Source organism: Pipistrellus kuhlii, unplaced genomic scaffold, assembly GCF_014108245.1.
Source record: "Pipistrellus kuhlii isolate mPipKuh1 unplaced genomic scaffold, mPipKuh1.p scaffold_m20_p_2, whole genome shotgun sequence".
In the NCBI taxonomy this organism is placed as follows: domain Eukaryota; kingdom Metazoa; phylum Chordata; class Mammalia; order Chiroptera; family Vespertilionidae; genus Pipistrellus; species Pipistrellus kuhlii.
The window spans coordinates 161,550,337-161,574,311 of NW_023425515.1; the positions used below are offsets into that span (position 1 = coordinate 161,550,337).

General features: G+C 49.8%; 1 protein-coding gene across 2 annotated transcripts in view; it reads right to left on the minus strand.

Moving 5' to 3' along the window:
- Window positions 1-23,975, minus strand: part of AGBL4 (AGBL carboxypeptidase 4) — a 915,072-nt gene that overhangs the window by 103,623 nt on the left and 787,474 nt on the right. For both annotated transcript variants that reach the window (XM_045584580.1, XM_036445875.2), the window contains exon 7: window positions 1,081-1,170. In XM_045584580.1, coding sequence (XP_045440536.1) covers window positions 1,081-1,170 — 90 coding nt within the window. The remainder of the gene's footprint in view (window positions 1-1,080; window positions 1,171-23,975) is intronic.

The window sequence follows — 23,975 nt, forward strand, 5'->3', positions numbered from 1 at the left end:
GCAGCAGGCCATCTCCCTCAAGTTCTGTGACCTTAGGGGTTTTTCCTATTCCTTTGACTTCATGGTCACTTTGAGACTAAAATGAGATAAATTACTTAAGTTCCCTTAACTTCAATTTTCTCATATTAGTTCCTCTGACATTGAAAAATGCATATAGTGGAAATAAGTAAAGTCAAGACATGAATCCTGGGTGAAAACCACTGTGGGCACACACAGGACTGTACCATTTTTATAAAGTTCAAAACCATGCAAGACTCACACCACATTGTTTGGGAATGCTTGCATGCTTAGTAACTGTTAAAAAAAGACAATTACAAAATTCAAGCTGATGGTTATTTGTGTGAAGGGGAGGGCAGGAAGGAGGACAGAGGACTTAAAAGGAATTGATAATCTGCTGCTACTTATGCTGAGCATTCACTAAATTATTATTTATATGTTACTTATTGGATATATTTATATAGCTGACTAGCTCAATGTATTTTATATAGATGAAATATTTGATAATAAATAAAATAAAATGCAATTATAAAGAGATATATTTGAGAAAAGGCATTGTATCTTATTTATCTCTGGTTGTCTGATACCAAGCATGCTTCCTTGCTCATGGTGGGTATTTCAAAAGTTGTGTGTTCAGTGGATACTTGGGTAAATGAGTGAATAGAAAAATTTTAGTCCTTGATTCCCCAGTTCACTGGCTGCCCTTCCATCAGCATGCACTTTGGCCTGGGAAGAGATGTATTATTGTTATAAACCACTGGAAACAAGTAAAACACAGCCAGAGAGCATAGGTTTCTCTGCACAGCTGTACATTGTCAACACAGCAAATATTAGAGAATTTTATTCAGTCCCCCTGTTTTTTTATGTATCATCCAGTCATCCATCCAGTCATACATACATACATGAGGTCAATATTTATTGAAAATAAATCCTAGGGAAGATCAAGTGTAATCTCTTTAGAAGTGAAGTGAATTCCCACCCAAGATAATGATTCTGTGCGTTACCACTCTGTCCAAGAGATCATCACAGTGCCCCAGTGGGCGTGGGGCAAGCACAGGATGCCCATGGGGTCCTGTGACTCACCTTGGCACACAAAGGAAGAGGGTGTTTCCCCTGGGTGGACTCGTCCCGTGATGAATACCACCTTCTGCTCGGCCCCTTCCCGAAGATTGTCTGGAAGATAAAATAAAAGAAGGTTGTTAAGGAAGGCAAGGAAAGCTGAGACTAGGAGAGGGAGAAAGCAGGAAATGGGCTGGATGCTTTACATTCATCTCTTAAATCATTCAAGCATGTCAAACTTGCCTCATTTATTTGGCCTGTGTTAGCCTTTGAGTTTGACATGGTGACTAATTTAATTATGTCCCTGGCTACTAAATATTAAAAGACTATATCCCGTTTCTTAATGCAACTGATTATATTAATATTAAAGTCATGTAAAGAGGTCATATTAGTGACTAAATCCCAGATCCACTGAGTAGGCAAGTTGTATATCCATTCTGAATTTTCATCTGCTAATCTATAAATGTGGATAATAGTATCTACTTCTATACAATAGGATTGTTGTAATGATTAAACAAGCTAACATATTGCCTAGTAAATATTCAGTAGCTGAGTAAGTAAAGGAGGTATACTTAAATTATACCGCCTCCCCACAACCGGACAAACTAGTCCCAAGCCTTTAGAACCAGGCTTCATAGAGTTACTAGTTTTTTATTTTAATTTAGTATCTGACCTGGATGTATCAAAAGTGGGATCGTGAACTGCATTCAAAATAACCTGTCTCTAGCATTTTAGAAGCTGAAATCCTACTCCTTGTTTCTAACTGCCCTCAATGGGATCCTGTAATAGTGGCAACTGGCTTTCAATTAGCTCCTATTATGTCAGGCACAATATACAAATTATTTATAATCCTTACAGAAACATTCTCATTAATAGCCCTTTTTATAGAGGTGAATACTGAGTCTCAGAGAAGCTATATAACTTGCTCAAGGTCAGACAGAAAATAGGTGAGGGAGAATGAAATGATGCCTATGTGAACGGCACAGAGAAGTAGGACTCATTTGAATTCGCTCACTGATTGTGCAGGCAACCAGTGGAGAACCCAGAAGGACCATGCCTTAGTTGTCCTTCTCAAATACTCACTAACAAAATTAAAAAGCAAATCTCAAAAGGACCACGCTTGAGACAAGAAATTCAACTGACTGGTATATAAATCCCAACTCTCTTTAAAGGAAGATAACAGAATCCAGACATTCAACCATGTATAATTCACAAAATCCAGCATCCAATAAAAAATTACTGGATATACAAAGAAGTAGAAAAATATGGCTCTGAATCTTGGCCCAAGTCTTGCTGCCTCTACAGAAGTCTCACTTATATCAGAAAATTTAACTACTGTGCAAAGATACAATTAAGCAAAAGCAGTAGCCAAGCGTGACCGTCCCAGAAAGAAGGGGCAAGAGAAGGGTACTTAGCTGTGGGCACAGGAAGGACTGATTGCCCCAGAACAGAACAACAACCTGAAGTGAATTCAGAAATGAAAAAAGAGAGACGCTGGATTACAGGATCCCATTGAGGGCAGTTAGAAACAAGGAGTAGGATTTCAGCTTCTAAAATGCTAGAGACAGGTTATTTTGAATGCAGTTCACGATCCCACTTTTGATACATCCAGGTCAGATACTAAATTAAAATAAAAAACTAGTAACTCTATGAAGCCTGGTTCTAAAGGCTTGGGACTAGTTTGTCCGGTTGTGGGGAGGAGGTCAATTGATTCCCTAATGATAGGGAAGAGAGATAATGGAGGCCACATATGTTTCTGAGCACTCACTGTGTACTCACTCAGTATTGCCTTAGGCACCTTTAGGAGCAAAGGAAGAAATAGAAGACCCACCTTTTCTAAAGAAGTTCATGGTCAGACATGTGATTGTTTCCTAGACTGAATAGAAGCTCCACAAGGGAGAAACTGCAACTTGCACTGTGCATGTTTAATGTCTTTCCTGGGACCTTGCATGGAGCAGGTGTTCAGAAACCAGCTACTAAACTAACAAATAAAAGTACTCATATAGATGATGGTTTACAAAGAAATTTAGACACACATTATCTTATTTACTCTTCGTCATGTCTCTGAGGTGGAGAGTATTGACCCCATTTTACAGGTGAGGGACCTGAGGCTCACCGGTGGAAGGTCATGCAGTTGGCAGAGGTAGTTAAGTCTCAGTTCCCAGCCCAGTGCCCCTTTCCCCACCTATGTGTCTCCTCCAGATCCACTAACAATGCAAGACTCCACATCCCCTGCATTTCCATCTATAACATATACAAAAGTGTTTGCTTTCATCCCTTATTCCTGGGGGAAGTTGAACTACTCTCTCAGTATTTATATTGCTTTTCCCTTAATAATAATAATAAAAAAATGCCACTGAGCCCTTTAAAAAAAAACACTGTCTAACACTGATGCCATCTATCTCAGCAGTTCAGAAATGATAAATGGCATTACCGGGGCCCTCGATGAAGGCTACCTCTATGAATGTCTCTCCTGACCCATTATCAACTCAATTGCATTCAGCATTTCTGCTGACCACAGGAAAATGCAAAATGGGCATTCTATTTGCACACTAATTTCACCAAGCCCCTGCGTCTTCATAAAATGATAACGTGGTGCTAATAAAAATCAAGCATCTCGGGTGCTAATATAAGCAAATGTTGATGCAGGCAGGTAACAAACTGCTTTGTCATTTAGGAGGCCGTAAAAGAGCATTATAATCATCTTTAGACAAAATGGATGGCGCGCCTTTGCTTCGTTTTTAGCTTTCATTTGCAAAATCAATTTAAGGTAATGTAGCAGCTCTGAGGTGGTGTGACATGGGACCCCCATTCCTGTCACCGAGTCCCCAGACTTGTGCAAAGCCAATTAAACATATTCTTGGAGGAGGCAGCAGGGAGGGTGAAGGAAGCATGCTAGAACAAAGCCAGGGAAAAGAAGCTGAACTATGAGAACAAAGATAACTTATAAGGGATGATAAACCTGCACATACGTGCGGGTGTCACTCAGAGTACAAGGGCATACTCAAGTGGGACCAGGACAGCCATCCCTCCTTAGTTAACAGAAGGTGTTTGAAACAAATGTGCTTATGAAGCACACACACACACACACACACACACACACTCCTTTGCCATTATATCCCTCTATCATTATCCACTATGTCCCTATTCATAAAATGATTGAACACCTTTATATTCATTTCACAGGAAACCAATGGGAAGAGACATTCAGGGACGGGTCCAAGCTCCCCCAGCTAATGGCTGGCCCAGCCCAAGTCCCACCCAGGCAATCTGACTCCACAACCGGTGCTCTCGACTAACCTCTGTGCAATCCTGCTTCTTGGGAAGGATGATATTGTCTAGTTACAATACAGTAATTAAATAATGTTTATTCAGTACTGATTCTGTAAAATACAAGCACTTAACGTATATGATCTTATTTTATTTTCATGGTCACGCAGTGAAATATCTACTATTCTTACCCCTATTTTGTAGAATAGGAAATTGAGATCCAAAAAGGTTAAATGGCTTGTCTAAACCTACATAAGTAGCAAATGTGGGAGCCAGGATTATACCTAAGTCTTTATGGACCTGAAATTCATGCTTTTATGGTCTTAAGCACAGTGTCATATCATCTCTCAAAGATTAAATAAGGTCCTTATGGGGATTTTAAAAATAAACCCACAAATCCTGTGTTCATCTCTTCCCTCCAGAGGTAGAGAGGCACTCTTCTCCCCAACCCTCCCCTTCGCTGTGGGCTTGACTTAGAGACTAGCTCTAACCAAGAGGATGGATACCCTGTGGAGATTAGGCTTCCATCGTGAGTGCACCATCTCTCTCGGGAATCATTCACTCCGGAGGCATTCATATTCAGCTTCATCGTATCAGGACATTTAGGTGGCCTGTGGAAAGGCCCATGTGGGGAGAAATAGTGTAAAGAATCCAGACAACAGCCAAGAGAGACTGAAGCCAGTCCGAACCAAGGAGTGAGCTTAGAAGGGACCTCCAACCCAATGGCTGCAGTCCTGCCTGACAACCAACTGCAACCTCATGGAGGACCTAGGCTAAGGACCACCCAGGTCAGCCGCTCCCACATTCCTGGCCCTGAAGAATCTGAGAGATGATTAATGCTTACTGTTTAGATGCTGAATTCTAGAGTAATAGCTAACTAATGAACTTATCTATAGATGACAAATTCAGTGAGGACCAGAGCCATAACCTCTCGGTGCCAAGATGAAGATGAAGATGAAAATGAAGATGAAGATGAAGAGCCTCAAATTATCCATGGATCTGTAGATGGTGAAGGTGCTAAAAGAAAGCCCCAAAGAGCACTATCTGGACTCTCTAAGGACAAAAATCTCCTCAAAGTTCACATTACCAGTTTGGTTTCCCTACATCCCCTGACAATAACTTATCATGGGAGTGAGGTATTATGTGCAGTTTTTATTTTTACCTCTAAGTCTTTTTCATTTTCCGAGAAAATGCTTTCATATTGGTTTCTAAGCCAGATCAATTGCAGTCTCTTCTCCAATAATCCAAGGCCCAAAAAAGTCCACACCACACAAAGCTGGAGAAAAAGAAATCTTGGTGGCAGTAACAGCATGGCCAGCTGGCACCTGTCTGAGGGCCCGCTCAGGACTAGCATAGCCTTGTCCCTGGTCTTCCTATGTCAACACCACTCCTGTCTGTCCATCTTCCACCTGGCCCCCAAAGTGGAATTTCTAAAATGCAGATGGTAGCATACCTCTCCCTCTGCTTACAATCCTCAGCAGCTCTCTGCTATCCTCGAGAGAGCCCAGCCTCCTTCCCCCAGCACCTCTAGTCTCTGGTGGCCATGCCCCTCCACAGGCCTGGCCTCAGCTAATTCTTGGCAGCTCCACCGCGGGCCACGCTCTCCTACACTTGGGTTCATGTTTTTCTCTCTGCCTGGAATGCCGGCCCCAGCTTGTCTGTCTGGCTTACTCCTACGCAGCCTCCCAGGCTCTGCTCAGATGTACCTCTTCTAGAAGGCAGTGAGGAAACTAACACGCACTCAGGACTTATCCTTGACCATCCTGATGTTCATGTTGGATTGCATCTGATTTCATCAGCATGATAATTCTGTACTTTTCCCTACGAAATCCGTCATGTTGAAGGCAACTTAAAGATATCCCTGTAATGGATCTGACAATATAGAGGGATCGGGGGCTTTGAATTTTAGGGAGAACATGGTCAAGGTGCAGAATTTCTTGTATATAATGTTAGGAGAAAATGAAGGGTTATGAGGCATTCATGGAGCTTTTGGGGGCAGTGAGACCAGGGAGTGTGTTTGAGTAGATAGGAGAGCTGAAAGCCGACGTCCAGGGCTGGCTTAGCCAAGCTGACTGAGGGCAAGTGCCACAGCAGGGGGATCTGGGGGAGAGGTGCTAAGGGGAACACTGGCTCCTGTATTTCTTCTGTCCCCTGATGGAGTCACATGGCTTCCTGGCAGCTGCACCAGGACTCACATCCAGGCCCCAGATTATTGGCTGTGAGGTTTGGGGCAAATTACTTATACATTCTGAGCCTCCATCCCCTGTAAAATGAGAATAATAATCCCCAGCTCACGAGATAAGAGACGGACGTTTCAGTCCCTGCCCCATTTATTGAATGACAAGCCTCAGAAATAGGGTTTCTTAGCACTATTGACATCTGGAGCTGGATAACTGTGTGTGTGTGTGTGTGTGTGTGTGTGTATGGAGGGGGGGGGGGGCTGCACATACAGCAATATCTCTAGTCTCTATCTACTGAATGCCAGGGGCACCCCAATACCCAGTTATGACAATTACAAACAGCTTCAGACCTCACTAAATGTCCTCAGAGACAAATAGCCCCTGGCTGAGAACCAGTCCCCTAAGGGAATATTCTCCTTTATTCTGATTGGCCTATTATTATTTTCCCTAGCCAACTTTAATTTCTTAGATTATATATCTTTGCACCAAGTCCTCCAAAAAGCCTTTGCAGACAGTGCCAGACCACAATGGCTTCACCCCGCTCTGAACCCACAGAGCTCATCTTGGCCCCTCATCCGGTCGTAAATCACTTGCTGCCTCGCTCAGGCAGGACTCAAAGCTGCTAAGTTCCACTTGATGCCCAGCATCTGGTCTTCTTGAGAAAACAGTCGTGTTAGCAAAGTTTATTTTCAGTTCCCCGCTCCTAGCCCTGCCATCCTCACCTACAGGACATCTCCCAGAATCTCAAATCTCTTAAGTGTTCTAGGGTGCGGATCGGGTGCTCTGCCCTGGATGAGCTGGAGAGGAGAACAAGGATTATTAAAATTGAAAAGCATATGCGTTCATTCTGGGACAAGGTGCCTCTCTGTACCCCTCACATGTCCACCACAGATTAAAACTGCTCGTTGTTTGGCTTGAGAAAGTGTAAGGAGGCCTCCAGCTTACAGGAGACCCACAGAAGCCGTCAGAACCTCAAAGCCTGTGGGGATGAAGGAGACCCAGAAAGGACAGTGACTTGCCTCTGGCCACTCAACTAGAGGGTTCAGCCAGGCCTGGAGAGCAGGACATAGAGCTCCAACGTCCTACAGCCTCCTCCTACCACATAGGCTGTCCCTGATGCCAGGGAAATGCCCAGTGGGTGCTTGCCAAAGAAGTGAAGGGAAGCCAAGAAGCAATGGGCCTGTGATACACACACACACACACACACACACACACACACACACAATGGGTATTTCCATATACCACATTTCAGGTGGGTCCCTGGGGACACGGGGAGAAATCAGACACTGCCATCTAAGAGCTCAAAGATTAGTGGAGGAAGAGAAAGATCCAGCCTGGCTTGGGGGTCTATAAACTTGAATTCTAGAGTCAGATAGAAAGAAGGTTGAATCCACGTCCTGGCACACATGACCTTGAGCTCTGAGATGGTTCATTTCCTCATCTGCATGATGAGGGAACAATTAAATAGGGATCTTGTAAGAATTAAATGAGCCAATGCATCAAGCCGATTCATAAAACCGGTGTGTTCAAAAGAGTATGCATTCAAAAACAGTAACTTACAGATCACTCGGTCCAACGGCCTGCTCTTTACAGTTGCAGAAGCTGAGGTCACTAGATGCTAAAAGACACTACAGCTATGGCTTTGCCTACCTTTTTTCCCAATCTGTATTCTCAGTGCCTCACATACAGAAGGTGCTCAGTGAATACTGATGGAATAGTGGGAGGGCACCTATTGCTCTCTGGTTGAAGCAGGCTAGGCCTGAGGGCCAGGCTTTCCCTAACACGTGCTGTGCCTTTTGAATTCTTGCCCAGCCTCCAGAAATACCTTACCATGTTCAGTTTCCGGCTTGCTAGCAAATGCAAACTGAATTAGGCCGTGCCCTTCTGCAACAAGGACGGCACCGGCACCGACAGTTTCCCCAGGAGGAGAGGGGCGGGAAGAGGTGAGAGCGAGGATGAAAGTTGAAGACAATACATTCTAATCAAACTTGATAAATATGTAAATTAAAGCAGCTGAGCAGTTGGCTTTGACAAATGACTTCCCAGTAATGGATTTTCCATGGTGAAAGGGGAGAGTTCAGCCCGCCTGCTAGTCAAGAGTGAGCCCTCTCCCAGCAATGCGGGCTGATGGGCAGGCCCTGGGATGCTGCGAGGCAGACAGAGCACTAAACCTTCTTTTAATAGGTGCTATTTACTGAGCATCTGCTAGCTGCCAGGCTCAGCCCCCATCAGCCCTGAGAGAGGAAACAGCCCCTGTCTCCTGGGTGAGGGAGCCCAGGTGAAGGGGAGGGAGGGCCAGATTCCCAGAAAGACAACCCCTGAGGGGGTGGGAGGGGTGGTTGTCTCATCAACTCAAAAGTTAGTGCCTTTTAGATTTTTGGCTGCTTTGGTTTTGTGTTAAAGATCCTACTTTACCACCTTTCCTCCCCTCACAGGAGCTGGCATGGTGGTGCTCATGGGAGACCTGTTCCCTAACCTGCTCTGTGGCTCCAGAGGGCCCGCCCTGTGCAGGTGACAGCTGGAGGCCCAGGCAAAGGCCCGGCAGGATGGAGCAGGGAGGTGCTGGCAGACTGTAGTTTCTCTGAAAAAGCCACAACCATCGTTAGTATAAACACTAAATTTGAGGATGGTGGGGAGGGAAGGAGGTTATTACTTAGCAATGGATAACCAGAATAATTGGTATAAAGCTGATGGTTCTAGTGGGTTCTAATTCAGCAGTCAGGTGAGAAGTGTTGAAGAGGTAGAGGTTTTGAGTAGTGACCACACACTGAGTCCTTTTCCTACTTATGATCCAGGTCACTGGGTTGGGCAAGAACAGTGCTGTTTTCCCCACAGTGCAGAGAGCAGACCTGGGGGTGAGTGTGAGGTCAGCCCAGCCCAGCCCAGCTAGCAAGCATGATAGCTGGACTTTGACCCCTGTCTTTCTTCTGACACCACTAAGAACTAGGTCTATTCCTAGCTACATCAGATGCAAAGGTAAATCTGCATATACAGGTTTGAGGGCGCAAGTGTGTATCATCCGCTTCTGACTCAAATTCCTACCACGTCTTGAGTTTCTATACAAAGTTATCAGAGTTGAGGTGCAAACAGAAATTCGCCTTAAATGGGTTGTAGTGTTTGAAAGACACCGCCTGCCTGATTGCCACTAACTGCTTCTGCCTGCCAGCTTGATCAACACAGCTACCAACACAACTTCCCCAAACAGAGAACCAGTGCTAGGAGCACCCCAGTGTGATGGAGAAGAGTCTGGGTGGGGCTAGGGAGGGAGGCCACCAGGCCCTGAGTGCAGGCTTGGCACTGATGCTGGTGGAATTTAAATTGGGAGCGTGTGCTTTCTTCCCTATTGAGATCTCATCGACTTGTATAAAAATACCACTTTGAATCTCAAATCCCCACTGGCATCTTTATATAAGCACCGAAAACGCTACTGGGCTTTGGAGATTTCATTTAATGAAGGAAAAGTATTTCTATTAAAGAGTAATTTTTTCTCTCTCTCAACACAACATCTTCAGAGGACACAGGGCCGCCGGGCTGTTCTGGGGTCTGAGAAAACAAACCACCACACACCTCACCAGGCCACGGAAGGGCAGAGACCAAGCACGCCAGGAAGGGTCAGTGGTGGGGGAAACAGGAGTAATTACAGCAAGTAAACCCCCGGGTACCCAGCAGCTCACAGTGTAGGAGGCACTTTGGTGCTCAACAGGGAGATGCTACTGCTATTGCTGCGGAAGCTCTCCCATCCTGTGTGGTCTGACACCGCCCTGCCCCTCCTTTATTCCTCCTCCGGAAGTGGTCACTCTCCTGGGCCCTGTCCTGCAGTGGCTTCCCGTGCAATTCCAAGCTCCTGACCTGGCCTGCCTGTCCCCCGCCCATCCCCACTCCGCCTTGTACCACTCTCACCTGCTCACCTTGCCTCACCCCTGGCTTGTTCTAGTTCCTCTGCCCTCTGTCTGGAAGACCCGCCTGGGTCCGATGGGCTGGCTCCTCACCCTCAGGTCTCTTACTAGCAGAATCATAGCTCCATGACCATGGGACCCCAGTCTAATATTGCACCTGGCAGAGACATGTGCCAATGCCATATTTACAGAGTCAATCAACACAGCTAGAGGTATTGAGTGATGTGTGCTGGGGAAGGAGGGGGCACAGGAATAAGGCTAGAGAGGTGGGGGTTCAGGGGTTGTCCAAGCTCAGATAAGCTGTGAGAACAGAGTGGACTCCAGCCTGGTGAATATTAATGCCTGTGACCCTTCTGCCCGTCCGCTCACAGAGGCTACCGAGTGCAGGGGTGTGAGCAGGCCTGTGTGGTCTGGAAAAGTCCCTGGAACTCTGGGTGCCTCAGTCTCCTCAACCATAAAGTGGGAATAATGATAATATTCATATTCTTGGGCCTTTGTGAGGAATGGATAAGTTAAAATGAAGCACTAACAGCAGTGCTTGTCACATGGCAAGCCTTCCGTTAACATTTGCTATTCTCAGCCTTTCAACAAATATTCCTTGGGGCTGAATCACCCCCTTCTCCTGGGACCCTCTCTGCCCTGGGCAGAGCCAGGCGCTCTCTGCCTGGTTCCCTCCCAGCCCCTTCTGCTATTACAGTGGCAGGATAGTAATTTGTTTTTCTTTCATTCTCCTCCTTTCCCCTCTGGTGACTCTGAGCATTTTGGGGGCAGAAGCTCTGTCTTCTTCTCTTTTTGGCATTTATGTCCTTTGTTTGAGACAAAGAAGGGCATTTTGACATGGTTGTTTTGATGAAAGAGTTTTGAAATGTCTGCATCTAAATGTAAAATTGTTTTTGAAAATTACTACGTACCGGGTGAAACAGACCCCCTGATACCAGTGCCTGTCTGATCTTCACTTCCTTCACTCCCACCAGCCCCTCACTGCCCCTGCCTCCCTAGTCACCAGCCCTGACCTGAAGCCTACCCTCTCTTCCTCTCCCCTCCCTGAGCCCCTTGCCAGAAGGGATGGAGGGAGTTCTGGGATGAGGGGAAGTAGGGAAAGGTCTCCTTGGCACATTATTTGGTATTGCTTGTTAGAAGGCTGAAGGTGTAATGGTCTGTTTTCTCAGCTATGTCAAAATGTCCCCAAACCAAAACAGTCCTGTCAGAGCAGCTGCACCAATGGGGCCAAAACAAAAGGACTGTGTCATGAAGATATGAACTTCGTAAGGAAGCCATCGGGCAGGCAGCAGGCCTTGAGAATGGATTTAAAAGCATACACCCTTGTCAATGGATTAACAGGCAATCAACTTCACTTAACCGCAGCTCTCCCTTAGGAAGTCCTGTTTGCGCCAGTGAGGATGTCTCCACCCCCGTGGGGATCAGAGAAGTTAGGTGCTGCCTGATGTGGCACAGGAGGCCACGGAGCAGAGACATCAGAGCTGGTCTAATGGCTCTCTTCCATGTTACAGCCAAGGCACCAAGAGAGAAAGAGCCTTGACCAAGGTTGTCCCAGTGAATTGGAGTTTCCACTGTTAGATCAGAAACATATGATCTGTTCTCGGGTAAAGAACTCCTGTGCACTAAATTGGAGACCACAGCATCACTGCTGGGCCCCTGGCAGGCGCTCAACAGAATGGAACGGAGATCATGGCTAACACTCTAGGCATGCTACTCAAAATTGGATTCGCCAAGTTCTCGGTAAGAGAAGCTTTAGTGTCCAAACAGGCAGGCTATCGATATCGCATTAGCCAGGCTGTCCCCTGGGACAGCAAAGCCTCTGGGTGGGCATTGACGGAAGGCCCGGGGACTGTGAGAGAAAGTGAGCTGCTGGGGTGTGGGGCACCAGCCAAGGCCTCGCTGTTTGCATCTATTTCCACAACGGACATTCCTGCAGCCAGTTAAAGAAAGACATAAACCCTTGTAACCTGAGTCTGAAAATTATATAGCTCTATTATTTTCGTGGATTCGTGACTTGGATAGAAGAGAATCTTTCTTAAATAAGTTTTAAAAATTGCATTTGCAAGAACTTGGTCCCCAAGGGTGTTTTTATGGAGTGCGTAATATGCTCCTAAGATAAGGCTTCTAGGATAAACCCGGACTCTGTGCACATTCCACCCTGGACTATCCCGGGTTTGAAGCTATGAGGGAGGGAAGTTGCTGAGCTATGGCTTCATCAGAGACCAAGTGAGGAAAGGCTCTGGAGTCCCAGGTTCTCGGTAGCCTCTGGGGTTACTGGTTTCAGAGGCTTCAGTCCCACCTCTGGCAGCCCCCTTTCACCTGGGAAGGCCCTGGGACCTGAACATGCTGTCAGTGCACAGGTGTGGAGTGAGACCTGGAGAGCTGACAGCATCATGGTTAGTGCACCAGAGCAGTGACTCTGCCACTCACTGGGTGTGACCTTGAGCAAATTACTTCACCTCTCTCTGTAACTCAGTCTTCTTCTTCTTTTTTTTTTTTTTTTTTTTTAATATATTTTATTGATTTTTTACAGAGAGGTGGAGAGAGGGATAGAGAGCTAGAAATGTCGATGAGAGAGAAACATCGACCAGCTGCTTCTTGCACACCCCCTACCGGGGATGTGCCCGCAACCAATGTGCATGCCCTTGACCGGAATCGAACCTGGGACCTTTCAGTCCACAGTCCGAAGCTCTACCACTGACCCAAACCGGTTTCGCTGTACCTCAGTCTTTTCATCTATAAAATGGGGATCATAATGGAAATTCTCATAGTCATGCCCTGATAAGTAAAGAAGGTGGTATTTGTAAAGCACTTAGAACTATGTCTGGCACCTACTAAATCTTAAATAAATACTAGAGGCCCGGTGCACAAATTCATGCACAGGTGGGGTCTGGCCAGTGATTGGGGCCAATCAGGGCTGTCTTACCCAGTCCCCATCAGAGCCAGGCTGGCCAGGAGGAGGGACTGCAGGAGATTAGCCAACTGTGGGAGGTTGGCTGTGGGAATGCATTGACCACCAGGGAGCAGCTCCTGGATTGAGTGTCTGCCCCCTGGTGGTCAGTGTGTGTCATAACTACCAGCCAGTCTTCTGGTCATCCAGTTGTCTGGTTATAATGGTTGCTTGGGCTTTTATATATATAGACTAGAGGCCTGGTGACAAAATTCATGCACTGGAGGGGGTGTCCCTCAGCTCAGGTTGCACCCTCTCCAATATGGACCCCTCAGGGGATGTGGAATTGGGCCTAAACCGGCAGTCGGACATCCCTCTCACAATCCAGGACTGCTGGCTCCCAACCACTCAACTTCCTGCCTTCCTGATTGTCCCTAACTGCTTCTGCCTGCCAGCCTAATCACCCCCTAACCACTCTCCTGCCAGCCTGATCGATGCCTAACTGCTCCCCTGCCAGCCCAATCACCCCCAACTGCCTCCCCTGCTGGCCTGGTTGCCCCTAACTACCTTCCCCTGCAGGCCTGGTCACCCCCAACTGCCCTCCCTTGCTGGCCATCTTGTGGCAGCCATTTTGTGACCACATGGAGCGGCCATCTTGTGTGAGGGCTTGATGATCAATTTGCATATTACCTCTTTATTAGATAGGATGTGTCTGTTAAGTAAAGTAAGTGCTGGTTAATAACACCAATTCAGGTGCTGCCTACCTGCAGAGGGTGATGCTTATCTTGGGGCCCTCCCCGGTGATGGTCCTATCCCCCCTCAGAAACAGTCTCCTGTGAATAATGATTTAATATTTTTTGTTCAGATATGTAAGGGTAGTGCATTGGCAAGAAACATTTTACTCTCTGGTTCTCAGCCCCAGCTTCATAGTAGAACCACCTGGGAGTTTTTATAGAGCTCTCTGGGCTCAAGCCCACTCTCTCCCAGCCCCCACCAAGGTTCTGGGGGAGGGGCTCATGCAAATTTTTCTTTTAACTGGCAGCCACATTGAGAAGCTCTGGTCCAGCGTGAGCATGCTCTCTGGGTCTGGGTCTTCTAACTACACCATCTGTAGGAAGATGGAGCAGGGCTAGATGGTCTCTCAGCCCCTCCAGGTCTAAAATACTATGACCCCAGAGCTGGCTTGGGCTGGCTCTGATCAGACCACACTGGTCAGGAACAACAAGGAGAGGTCCTGGGGGTGGGAAGTGGACAAGAAAACACGCACACATCAAGGTAACCTCTCACACAGTCCCTTCCTGGGAACAGGACAAGAGGTCCTAAGATAACAGAGATGCAGTATTTCCAGGAGCTTTCTAAGCCTAGTGTAAACAGGATGGATGGATAATGGAAACAGAAGCCACGCATGGGGAGAAAAGGCATTTCTCAAAGGGTAAGGGAGAAGGGTTAAGATATTTGCAATCACAGACATAGAGGGGCCCAAATACAAGCAGGTCAGATACAGAGCCAGGCTCTAGGAGGCAGGGAAGAGAGAGTCAGGGAAGCTCTGTGATTGAGCATCTGCTCTGTGGGCACCGGGGCCATGTTACAGAGCTCACCTCACCCTGCCTGGCAGCCTCCCGGAGGGCAGGTGCTCCCACTCCACCCTCAGCCCCAACAGGTGGTGAGTAGCTATGCCAGGACCGAACCAGGTCATCTGACTCCAAATCCCAGGCTTCCTCCTCTACATCCCATTTATCCAGGGCTTCCTGTGTGCATAACCTCACACCCAGATCCCAGCAAGGAGCCAGAGGAAGAAGGAAAGGGCTGAGAATGACCCATATCCAGACGCATGGTTTCCCAAAAAAAGGGCCTGTCCAGTCTCAGGAGAACTCTGGGGGAAACGGGGTGACGGGGAGAGGCTTACCTATGAAAGCTGGTCTATGAGGACAAAGTGACCCAGGAAAGAAATTCCCAAAAGCACCATAAAGAGACGGGGCCCTCCCAGAACATGGTCCTGACTGCTCAACACATGAACCCACTCACAGGTGGCAGGTGGCAGTTGTGACCCAGGATCTCCCATGAGACAGTGACGGCCTAGGCCTAGCCTGTCTGACAGGCGGGCAGCCTACAGCACCAAGATGCTGGGCCCACTCAGCAGCTGATGCCACAGTGGATGTGACCTCCTGGTGGGGTGATGGGTACGGGTGACTGCAGCTGGGTGGCTGCAGTGGTGAGGCCTGCCCTTACCCATCCATCCCTCAGAGCTCTCCCCACCGCCCAACCTTTGTACACAGCCAGCCACCTTCTGGATGCCGTCCAGCTCCCCTGCTCTCCCCTGGTCCCTATGCATCAGGTAAGAAGGGCCAGCGCCCACTCAGGACCATGTACTCCCCCGCCGTCTCTCACTCAGGGCCTAAGAGAAGAGCTCCATGGTCCACTCACTCCACAGGCCCATGCCTCTGCTTGTGAGGACTGGGCATCCGAGATGGGAGATGATGCGGTCGCAGTGCTGCTCTCCACCACTCACTGTCTTGTAGTCAGATAGCAGGGAAAAAAATAATAAGCAAATGAAGTTGGCCGGTCTGGGGGCTGAGCAGAGCACACTGTAGCGATGCAATCCAGAGAGTTAAAAATAAAGGCGGTGCTGGTGCCGGACACGTGAGGCATCCTAGACAAGGGAAGGCAAGGCTGCACAAGGTGAGCTCTGTTTGCCCTGAGAGCTCCCTCCAGACCAGCCCCCTCACTCAGTCAAGTTCACAGCCCAGCTGTCGACTGAGCTGACCCAGAGCTGGCCAGGATTGCTTCTCTCTTCCACTACATCCCCCTCCACCCCACCTTTCTGGTTCTCAGAGTAAAGTGAGGTCCAACATGGCAGGCTCTGCACCCTCTCCTCACTGGCACACAGTAGGTACTTCATATGTGCATGCTGAAGTCAATGGACCAGCCGCACACAGTCACTTGAAAGCTATGCCTTCAAGTCGCACAATGGGATTGGCTTGACTTCCGGGAAGAATGGAGGCTCACAGTTTTAATGGTGCTAAAGCGGCAATAACAAGGTGCCAAATGTCTATTTGTCTCCACATCTTCTCACAGGGCCCTGTTCTCCCTGCCTGAGTTTCCCAGGTGTCCTTTCTAAGCCCTTCTCTTTAATGCCAAGCAGAAGAGTTTCAGACAGCTATTTGCATTTTCAATTCTAGAAATCATTAATATTTTAAAACTGCCAGCACCATGGCTTATTAACATACATTTCCTACTTGCCACTGTCAAAGGGAAGCTTTGTATTTGAGAAATATTCTAATATCCCAACTTTTGTTCAAATTTTGCTCTCACATCCTCTCTCTCAGGAACTTCGTGGGGAGATGGACAAGAAAGCAGAGAGTGAGAACTCTGAGTGACAGCCGTGTGCCCGAGGGAAGCATCGAGGATAGGAGCCAGGGCCTGGGGCTCAGAGCAGCCCCGGCTCAGCCAGGATGGAGGAATCAGGGTCAGAGGTGAGCTTGGGGCACCAGGGAAACACATAGAAGACCTGTGCTCAGATGCTGGCCCTCTAGTGATTTTTAGTCATCTTGGCAGCAGTTTGAGGGACTTTGAGTCAGATGGGCCTGGGTTCAAATCCCAGTTCCGATACCACGCTGCGTGGAAGAGATCCTAAGGAACACTGTTTGAGCCCTTGGAGGGGTGACCTCTCTGGGTGGCCACAGCTGTGGGACCGGACCTTCCGCATCTCCTTCCCCTTCCCTCCCACCCTCCTCTGTACTCACAACCACCCTGTGGGGTAATTTCCTGTTACCTGCATTTCACAGGGCAAGAGACTAAGAACCAGGGGAGTTAAATCACTCGCTCCAGGGCACAGGGTTGGCCAGTGGATGAGTAAGGGTTTGATCCAGGAGAGCTGAGTTCTGCTCTTACTGCCCAGGGGGGTGTGGGCACTAAAGAGGCGCTGGGCCTACAGAGCTCTGCACGTGGGCTGCTGAAGTTGCTCTTGCATCTCCCAAGCCCTGCTCATCAATCTCCCCTTTGCTTAACTGCCCCCACCTTCCCCCACCTCTCCGGCCAGAGGACCCTGCGTGTCCCCTGCACACAGCTGTCCTCCTGTGTGCCACTGCTCTCCTGTCACCTCCCCCTTGCAGTTCCCTCCCAGCAACCCACACAGTGCTTGGACATGTCATAGGGTTGCAGTCAGTGTTTGCTAAATGGATTGAGAGAAAATATTCACCACACCAAATCCCAGAAGAAAATGTTTGCCCAAGATCTCTAGTCTGGACACATCAATATATATATATATATATATATATATATATATATATATATATATATATATATATATATATATATATAAAAAGGCAGAGCTATAATTTGCTTTCAGATTCAAACCGGGAAGGTGAACTCTGACCCTGTCAAAAAATGAGAACACATTAAATTGAAGCACAGAGTCATTTCCCTTGTTCCAGGGCCCTGGGTTTCTAATTACTGTGCGGCACCATTCCGGGGGCTGCGAGGGGATCTGGGAGACAGACGTGTCTGCTATGCTGCACAGGGAGCCCAGCCCAGGAGAGAGTGTTCCGTTCCTGTCCCCGCCAGTCCGTTTGTTTGTCTTTTCTGGGATGCATTGTGTTGCGTGTGCTGTAGGCCCATAGATGAGAGCAGTCCCAGGAGATGAGAAAAAACGTAATTGCTAGAAGCTGACCTTGCACAAAAGAACACACAACAAAACAACCCTCAGCGCGATCGTCCTCCCTGTCCCAAGGGGTGCAGCTCAGCCCAGGAAGTTAGAAACATGGGAGCGAATTTCAGGGGTGCCAGCTGAAGGCTGGGGCTACCTTGTGGGGAGGCAGAGGGGAGACATCCCCCACCCCAGCAGGCACAGACACTTAAGTTGGAGCCTTGGCAAGGCCCTTCTGGGTCCCACGACTCTAAAATGTTGATGCAGGAGACAGGAGCTGGGGGGAAAAACTGACTTTGCACAGAGAACTAGAAGCAAGCTGGAGCAGGGTTTCTCCAGGAGCGGCCATCACTCCTGCTTGAGGGAGGAGACCAGGGCACTATTTATCAACCCAATGGTTCCCAAATTTGCTCAAGAGAAAATCATCTAGTGTTGGTGTTAAAATGACAGGTTCCTGGGCCTCCTCTAAATTAGAATCTCCGGCGAAGCCTGAGGACCTACACAGGCTTTGTAAAATGGCACCTGGAGGTTCCTTGTGATCACACAGATTTGGAAATCACTGGTTTAGAGCACCATTGTGTTCCCTATTGGGGCCCCTGCGAAGTGTCTGGCCTTGGGCAAGTCAATTTCTTCTCTGAGCCTCCATCTCCACATCTGTACAGCGGGGATGAGATCCCTGCCTCTCGGGGGACACGGTGTATGAGGAAGAAATAAGATGAGTGTGTCGGGAGCATAAACAGTGCTGGCAGCTAACAGGTGTGAAGTCCTGGCCTTGAAGGTGTGGGAAGGCTGCTGCCCTTCCAACCAGTGTCCGCTCCTCCCCCAGGTGCTCAGAGTCCCTCTCCCCGGGGATGCTCAGGCTCTGCTCCAAGGCCAGCCAGTGTGACTGCCCTGCAGCCATGAAAACCCTCCACAGGAGGGAGGACAGTCCTTTACCTGCCAACTGGCCAGCCCACAGGTGTCACAGGTGTGTGTGTGTGTGTGTGTGTGTGTGTGTGTTCATACTAGGCATGGATCTCATGCCAGCTTTACACAATACTGTAGGACTGGGAGGAAGTGATTGACATCCACCGGGGGTTGAGGGAGAAGACCAACAGAGAGGAAATGGAAATGTAGGTCATGGGAGAAGGTCAGGTGATGGACAAACAGAGGGTAGGAGATCCCCAGGGTGACAGGGACAGCTACACAGGCAGCTGGAGCGGAGGCAGGAAGCAGGCGATGTGGAGAAGGTGAGAGACAGGCACAGAGAGGAGGGAGGGAGGACAGAGGAGAGTGGACAGAGAAGGACAGGAGCAGAGGGATGGCCTAGGAGCTGCCAAACTATGGCTTTAATGAAAGAGGTGAAGGGTGTCCAGAGACCGTCAGGCTAAGCTAACGGGGAGGAGAGGGACCCATGCCGTCAGCAGGTGAAGGGGCAATGCGCAGCCAGGCCCTGTGCCAGCACCACCACAGCCTGGGGGGAGGCAGTGTGCACAAGGCTGTCCATGTAACTGAAGCCTCCGGTCTGGCCCTGGGACCTCTGATGGGCGGGCTGCAGTGGGAGAAACCCACAGACCTGCCTGCCAGCGGCCGTGTGGCCTGTGTCCGCTTCTTCACCTCTCTGAGCCCCGCTGTCTGGGTCCTCACAGAGTTTCTGGGAGCATTGCACCTTCACATCACCCGGTGAACAGGCCCATGGAGAAGGTGGCTGCCCCCAGCACCAAGGCTGAGCCCAGCGCACTGGCTACCTGGGTCCTCACAGCCAGCCTGGAGCTCAGCCTCCCCTCCCCTGCTAGCCCAGCGCACTGCTGCCTGGGAGCCCAGCCTGGAGGGCTTCTTTCAGCCCCAGGCGGCCCTGGCTTTCTCAGCGCCTCTGTGGAGCCTCACCCTCCACTGGGCCCCACCTGCCTAGCCTGGGCTTCCTGACCCTGGTCTCCTCAGAGTCCATTTCTCCCTCCTGTGAATTTCTAGAAGAATCTAACGTTTTATTGTAAAACAAATTGTTTCTAAGGGTTTTCAAAATCAGGCCATCTCCTCCCATTAAAAGTCTAAGTGGGGAAGGAGAGAGGAGGTGGAAAGAGGGAGGGGGTGAGAGACGCCTCCCCAGGCCCTGACGCGCAGAACCGTCATTTCAGAAAGAGTGGGGCCCGGGACCTGGGCAGCAGTCAGTGAAGATGAGCCCAGATGAGGCCCTGACAGGTCCAGCACCAGTACGGGGTGGCATGCTGGGGGCACCAGAAGTCTGCCTCCCCACTGCCCCCCACCTCCCACTGGGACCCACAGGTCACTGGGAGGGGCTGGGAGTGAGGGGGGAAGTGGGACTGGAGAGGCTTGTCTGTGGAGGAAGTGTGGGCCGGCCACCCCCACAGAACCATAAGGGGAACGATCACAGTGTTCGCAGGACTGGACCCAAACACTGGCTCTACCCTATGAGGATGGTGACCGTTGGCAGATCAGGGCTTCAGGGAAGGTCAGCTGAACAGGGGGCCCACTTACCCCAGGGGTGACCCGAGAGTCAAGTGGGCTGGCCTACCTTACGGTGCCCGGCACGTGGTGGGCATCAGTGGCAGGCTAACAACTGTCTCTTCAGGCTTCCTCTCCTCCTTCCCCTCCCCCTCTCCTCCTCCCCAGCCCTTCTCCTCGCACAGGCCATGGCCCAGGACCAGCTGAGACTCATTGAGAGGGGCCGTGTGCTTGGCCCTGGAGTGGGCTCTTCCTCGGATGACCTCATTTAACCCTCCAACTGCTCTCTATAGGGTAAAACTCCCATTAACTGCTCATGGTTCTTGGGTTGGTAAGGAAAGGTGTAGGCAGTGTTCAACCCAAGGCCGTGTGGCCCAGAGTTGACGCTGTGGAAGGGGCCGGCAGAGGTGTGCTCACATGCTCACTTCTCATATACTCCAGTCTCTCTGTTCCCCTCTAAGGCACGGATGCTAAGCCTCCGCTGGCTGTTCTTTAATCTCCCCAGTGGGCCGCCTGACCCTCTGACCCAGGACAGGGCTGAGAAGAGACTGTGCCCAGTGAGAATTTGCTGGTGAGGGAGTGTAACTAGAACTGTTTGCATGGGAAAGATATTCAGTACGTTCCCACCCTCCATTAGACCGAGAGGAAACTGGACTGACCCAGAGGTCTGACCGCTTGTCCCAGATTGCTCAACACAGTAGAGGCAGACTGGGGATCCTGCCAGGACCTTGGCTCCTGGTAGCCTGCTCTCCCTGCCACAGAGCCCGCCCCCGGCCCCACAGAGGCAGATGCCATGATGGCCTGGTGCAGCTCCCCTGGACCTGCCCCCGACTCTCTCCAGAGGCAGCACTCAGGCAGCTCGACACAAAGCAGAAACCCCTCCAAGTCCACAGGTTAAGAGTCCTCAAGGTCAAAGGGATTTGGTGCCAATTACTTTCTGACTTATCTGTGACCTGCTGAGCCCTAGCCAGCCTTCCCCCAGGCCCTGGGCACAGACAACCTCTCTGCTCCGGTGTGTCTGCTGTCTCAACTTGCTTCTATCCTCAGATCTAGACCTCTCATTCAATCATAATAAACATATAAATAGAAGAGTCACCTCTCTGACCGCACCTCGCCCCTATCCCGCTTGCGCTTTTCTGTTTAAAGCGTACACTGGAAGATTCGGCTGCATCGGAGAGTCTATTCTCAGAGTCTGACCATGTCACTCAGAGAACGCACGACCCCAGACCTGGAGAATCCCCAGCTGCAGGGTGTGGCCTGGTCCTGGGAGTTCGCAGGGGCGGGCAGGATGCCAGGAGATCCTTTCCAAAGCCGGGTCCCACAGCTGGTGGGACTAATCACCTTCTAAACAAATGGCAGGGTGACAAGCAGGGGTGCGGGGAGAGCGGGGGCTGCACAAGCTGGTGTTTTCAATTTAGAGGCCATGCATTATTTACATGGCCATTATTCCCCTCAATTTGACTTCACGCTTTAGTCCTAATTTCAGTATAATCAAAGCCAATGAATATTTAATCAGGATTGCTTCCAGAAATTGAGTGATGCCATTAACATAATGGCCTCGGGCCTTCAAAGCTGCTTTCCTTCAAATGCATCTGATTTACACCTTTCCCCACCCCCTTCCCTCTAACTAGTTGTATCTCAGAACAGAAGGGGGGTTGGGACCCAGTAGACTGGCCGCTCACAGCTTTGTGCTGGTGCCAGCAAGGTGGCTGGTGTGAGGGGAGGAGCTCCGGATCTGAGCTGGATTCAGAGTTTGAGCACGGGTCCCATAAGAGTTTGGAGAGTAGCCAAACTCTGCAGGTGGGTCCTGTTTTAAGGCTCCTGGACTGAAGAAAAGACCAGGTTTTAAGTGCATCCCCAAGGGGCTTCAGAGTTCAGTTTCTGAACAGGGTCCTGCACAGCCAGGTTTGGGAGGACTGTCCTGGACTGCCCAGCCCCCAGGGCTGCCGGCACAGGAGTCCACTCTCCGGGAACCAACACCCAGTTCACTGCCCCAGGACGACTGATATAGCAAATGATTTTCATCTCTTCCTGCATGTCCCTTTCCTTCCCAGACCCAGGTGCCACTTGCTCCCCAGAGCTCCCTGTGAGCAAATTCAGGGCTGGCACAGAATTCTCAGAGCTCTGTTACACTGTCACTTCCCAGTGTCCCTCCTCCCACAAGGTCAAGCTGGTGACCTTCCCGAGGTGTCTCTAGGATCAGGAGGAATCTGGGTGTTGGATGTTCCTGGGAGCTTTCTGAGGACCTTCTAGGTCAGCCAGCCTCACTGTACGAAATGGGAACTGGGCCCAAGGTCACAGCTGGATAGTGGGAGGATGAGGCTGAGAATCTGGATGCAGGGGCCTTAGATCCCTTGCTCAGGCCCAGAGCGCAGGGTTAGGAAGCAGGAAGCAGCATCACAGGGTGTCCAGCCTCGGAGCACCACAGTAGCCACCATGCCTATGTGGAGAGGGACAGGGCCAAGGAGAGTAGAGGAGAGGCTGGGAGAGGCTTCACTCTATCTGCTGGGAGGTCAGCCTGCTCAGCAGTGGAAAGGGGGGCGGTGTGTGTGTATGTGTGTGTTTGTGTGTTTGTGTGTATGTGTGTGTGTGTGTGTGTGTGTGTGTGCCAAGCTCACAATGCCAACAGTCGCTGGGAGAAGCCGTAGCCACCTCAGGCCCCTGAGTTCCTAGTGCTGGAACTTCTCTCTGAGAAGTCCTCCCTGACCCCCCTTGCAGGGCTGGGTGTCCCTCACATGCTACCACAGCCTCTGTGTTTCTCCCCTTACTACCTGTCCAGAGGCACTTCAGCCTTCCTGCTCCCCAGACTGTGGACTCCTTGAGGACAGGGGTGAGGCTGACCTTTCTCTATATCCCTGTGGGAACTGGACCCTTCTCTGTAGGTGCCACACCGCATCAATAAAGGACTCAGCGGCTCCTCACGTGGCACAGGAAGCCACCCAGCTAGACCCACTAGCCTGCAGCGACTAGTAGCTCAACACAGCAGGGGTTCATCCTAAACATCTCCAAGTGCCTCCTCCTTAGGAGCAGAGCAAGGAACCAGTGCTTCATGCTGCCACCTGGTGGTGACTTCCAGCATGGCGTCCTCCAAATCACCTTGCTCTTCCTACCACATGGCTATAAACAGGAAGGCCTGCGTGCTCAGGGTCTCCTGCCAGCTGCCAGTGCTTTACACACCATGTCTCACTCCCTCTTGGTAACAACACAGGGAGGCAGGCATTATCACTCCCATTGTGCAGACTGGGAAATGGCGCCTCAGAGAAACGTGGTAATGCAACTGCAATGAGGAGAACATGAGAGTTCATTCCTCATCGGCTGACTCCTAGGCCAGGGATTTTCTCACTTCTCCAAAAACTAATCCAAGTGGCTAAGTCATAACTGAGGGATTTCAGTTATGACTTAGGGCCCAGGCAGATGGAGGAGCATTTGGGAGGTTCTAGCAGCTTCCCTGGTGTCCCTGAAACCACACCAGGCACTCCTTCACCTTGTCTGTTAGTTCTGGCCCTTGAGATGCACCCCGAGTGATGGAACAGAAAGAACAATCACAGAAACCTCTCTCCTCTGCAGCTTCAGGTCACTTACTGAGAGCATGGACA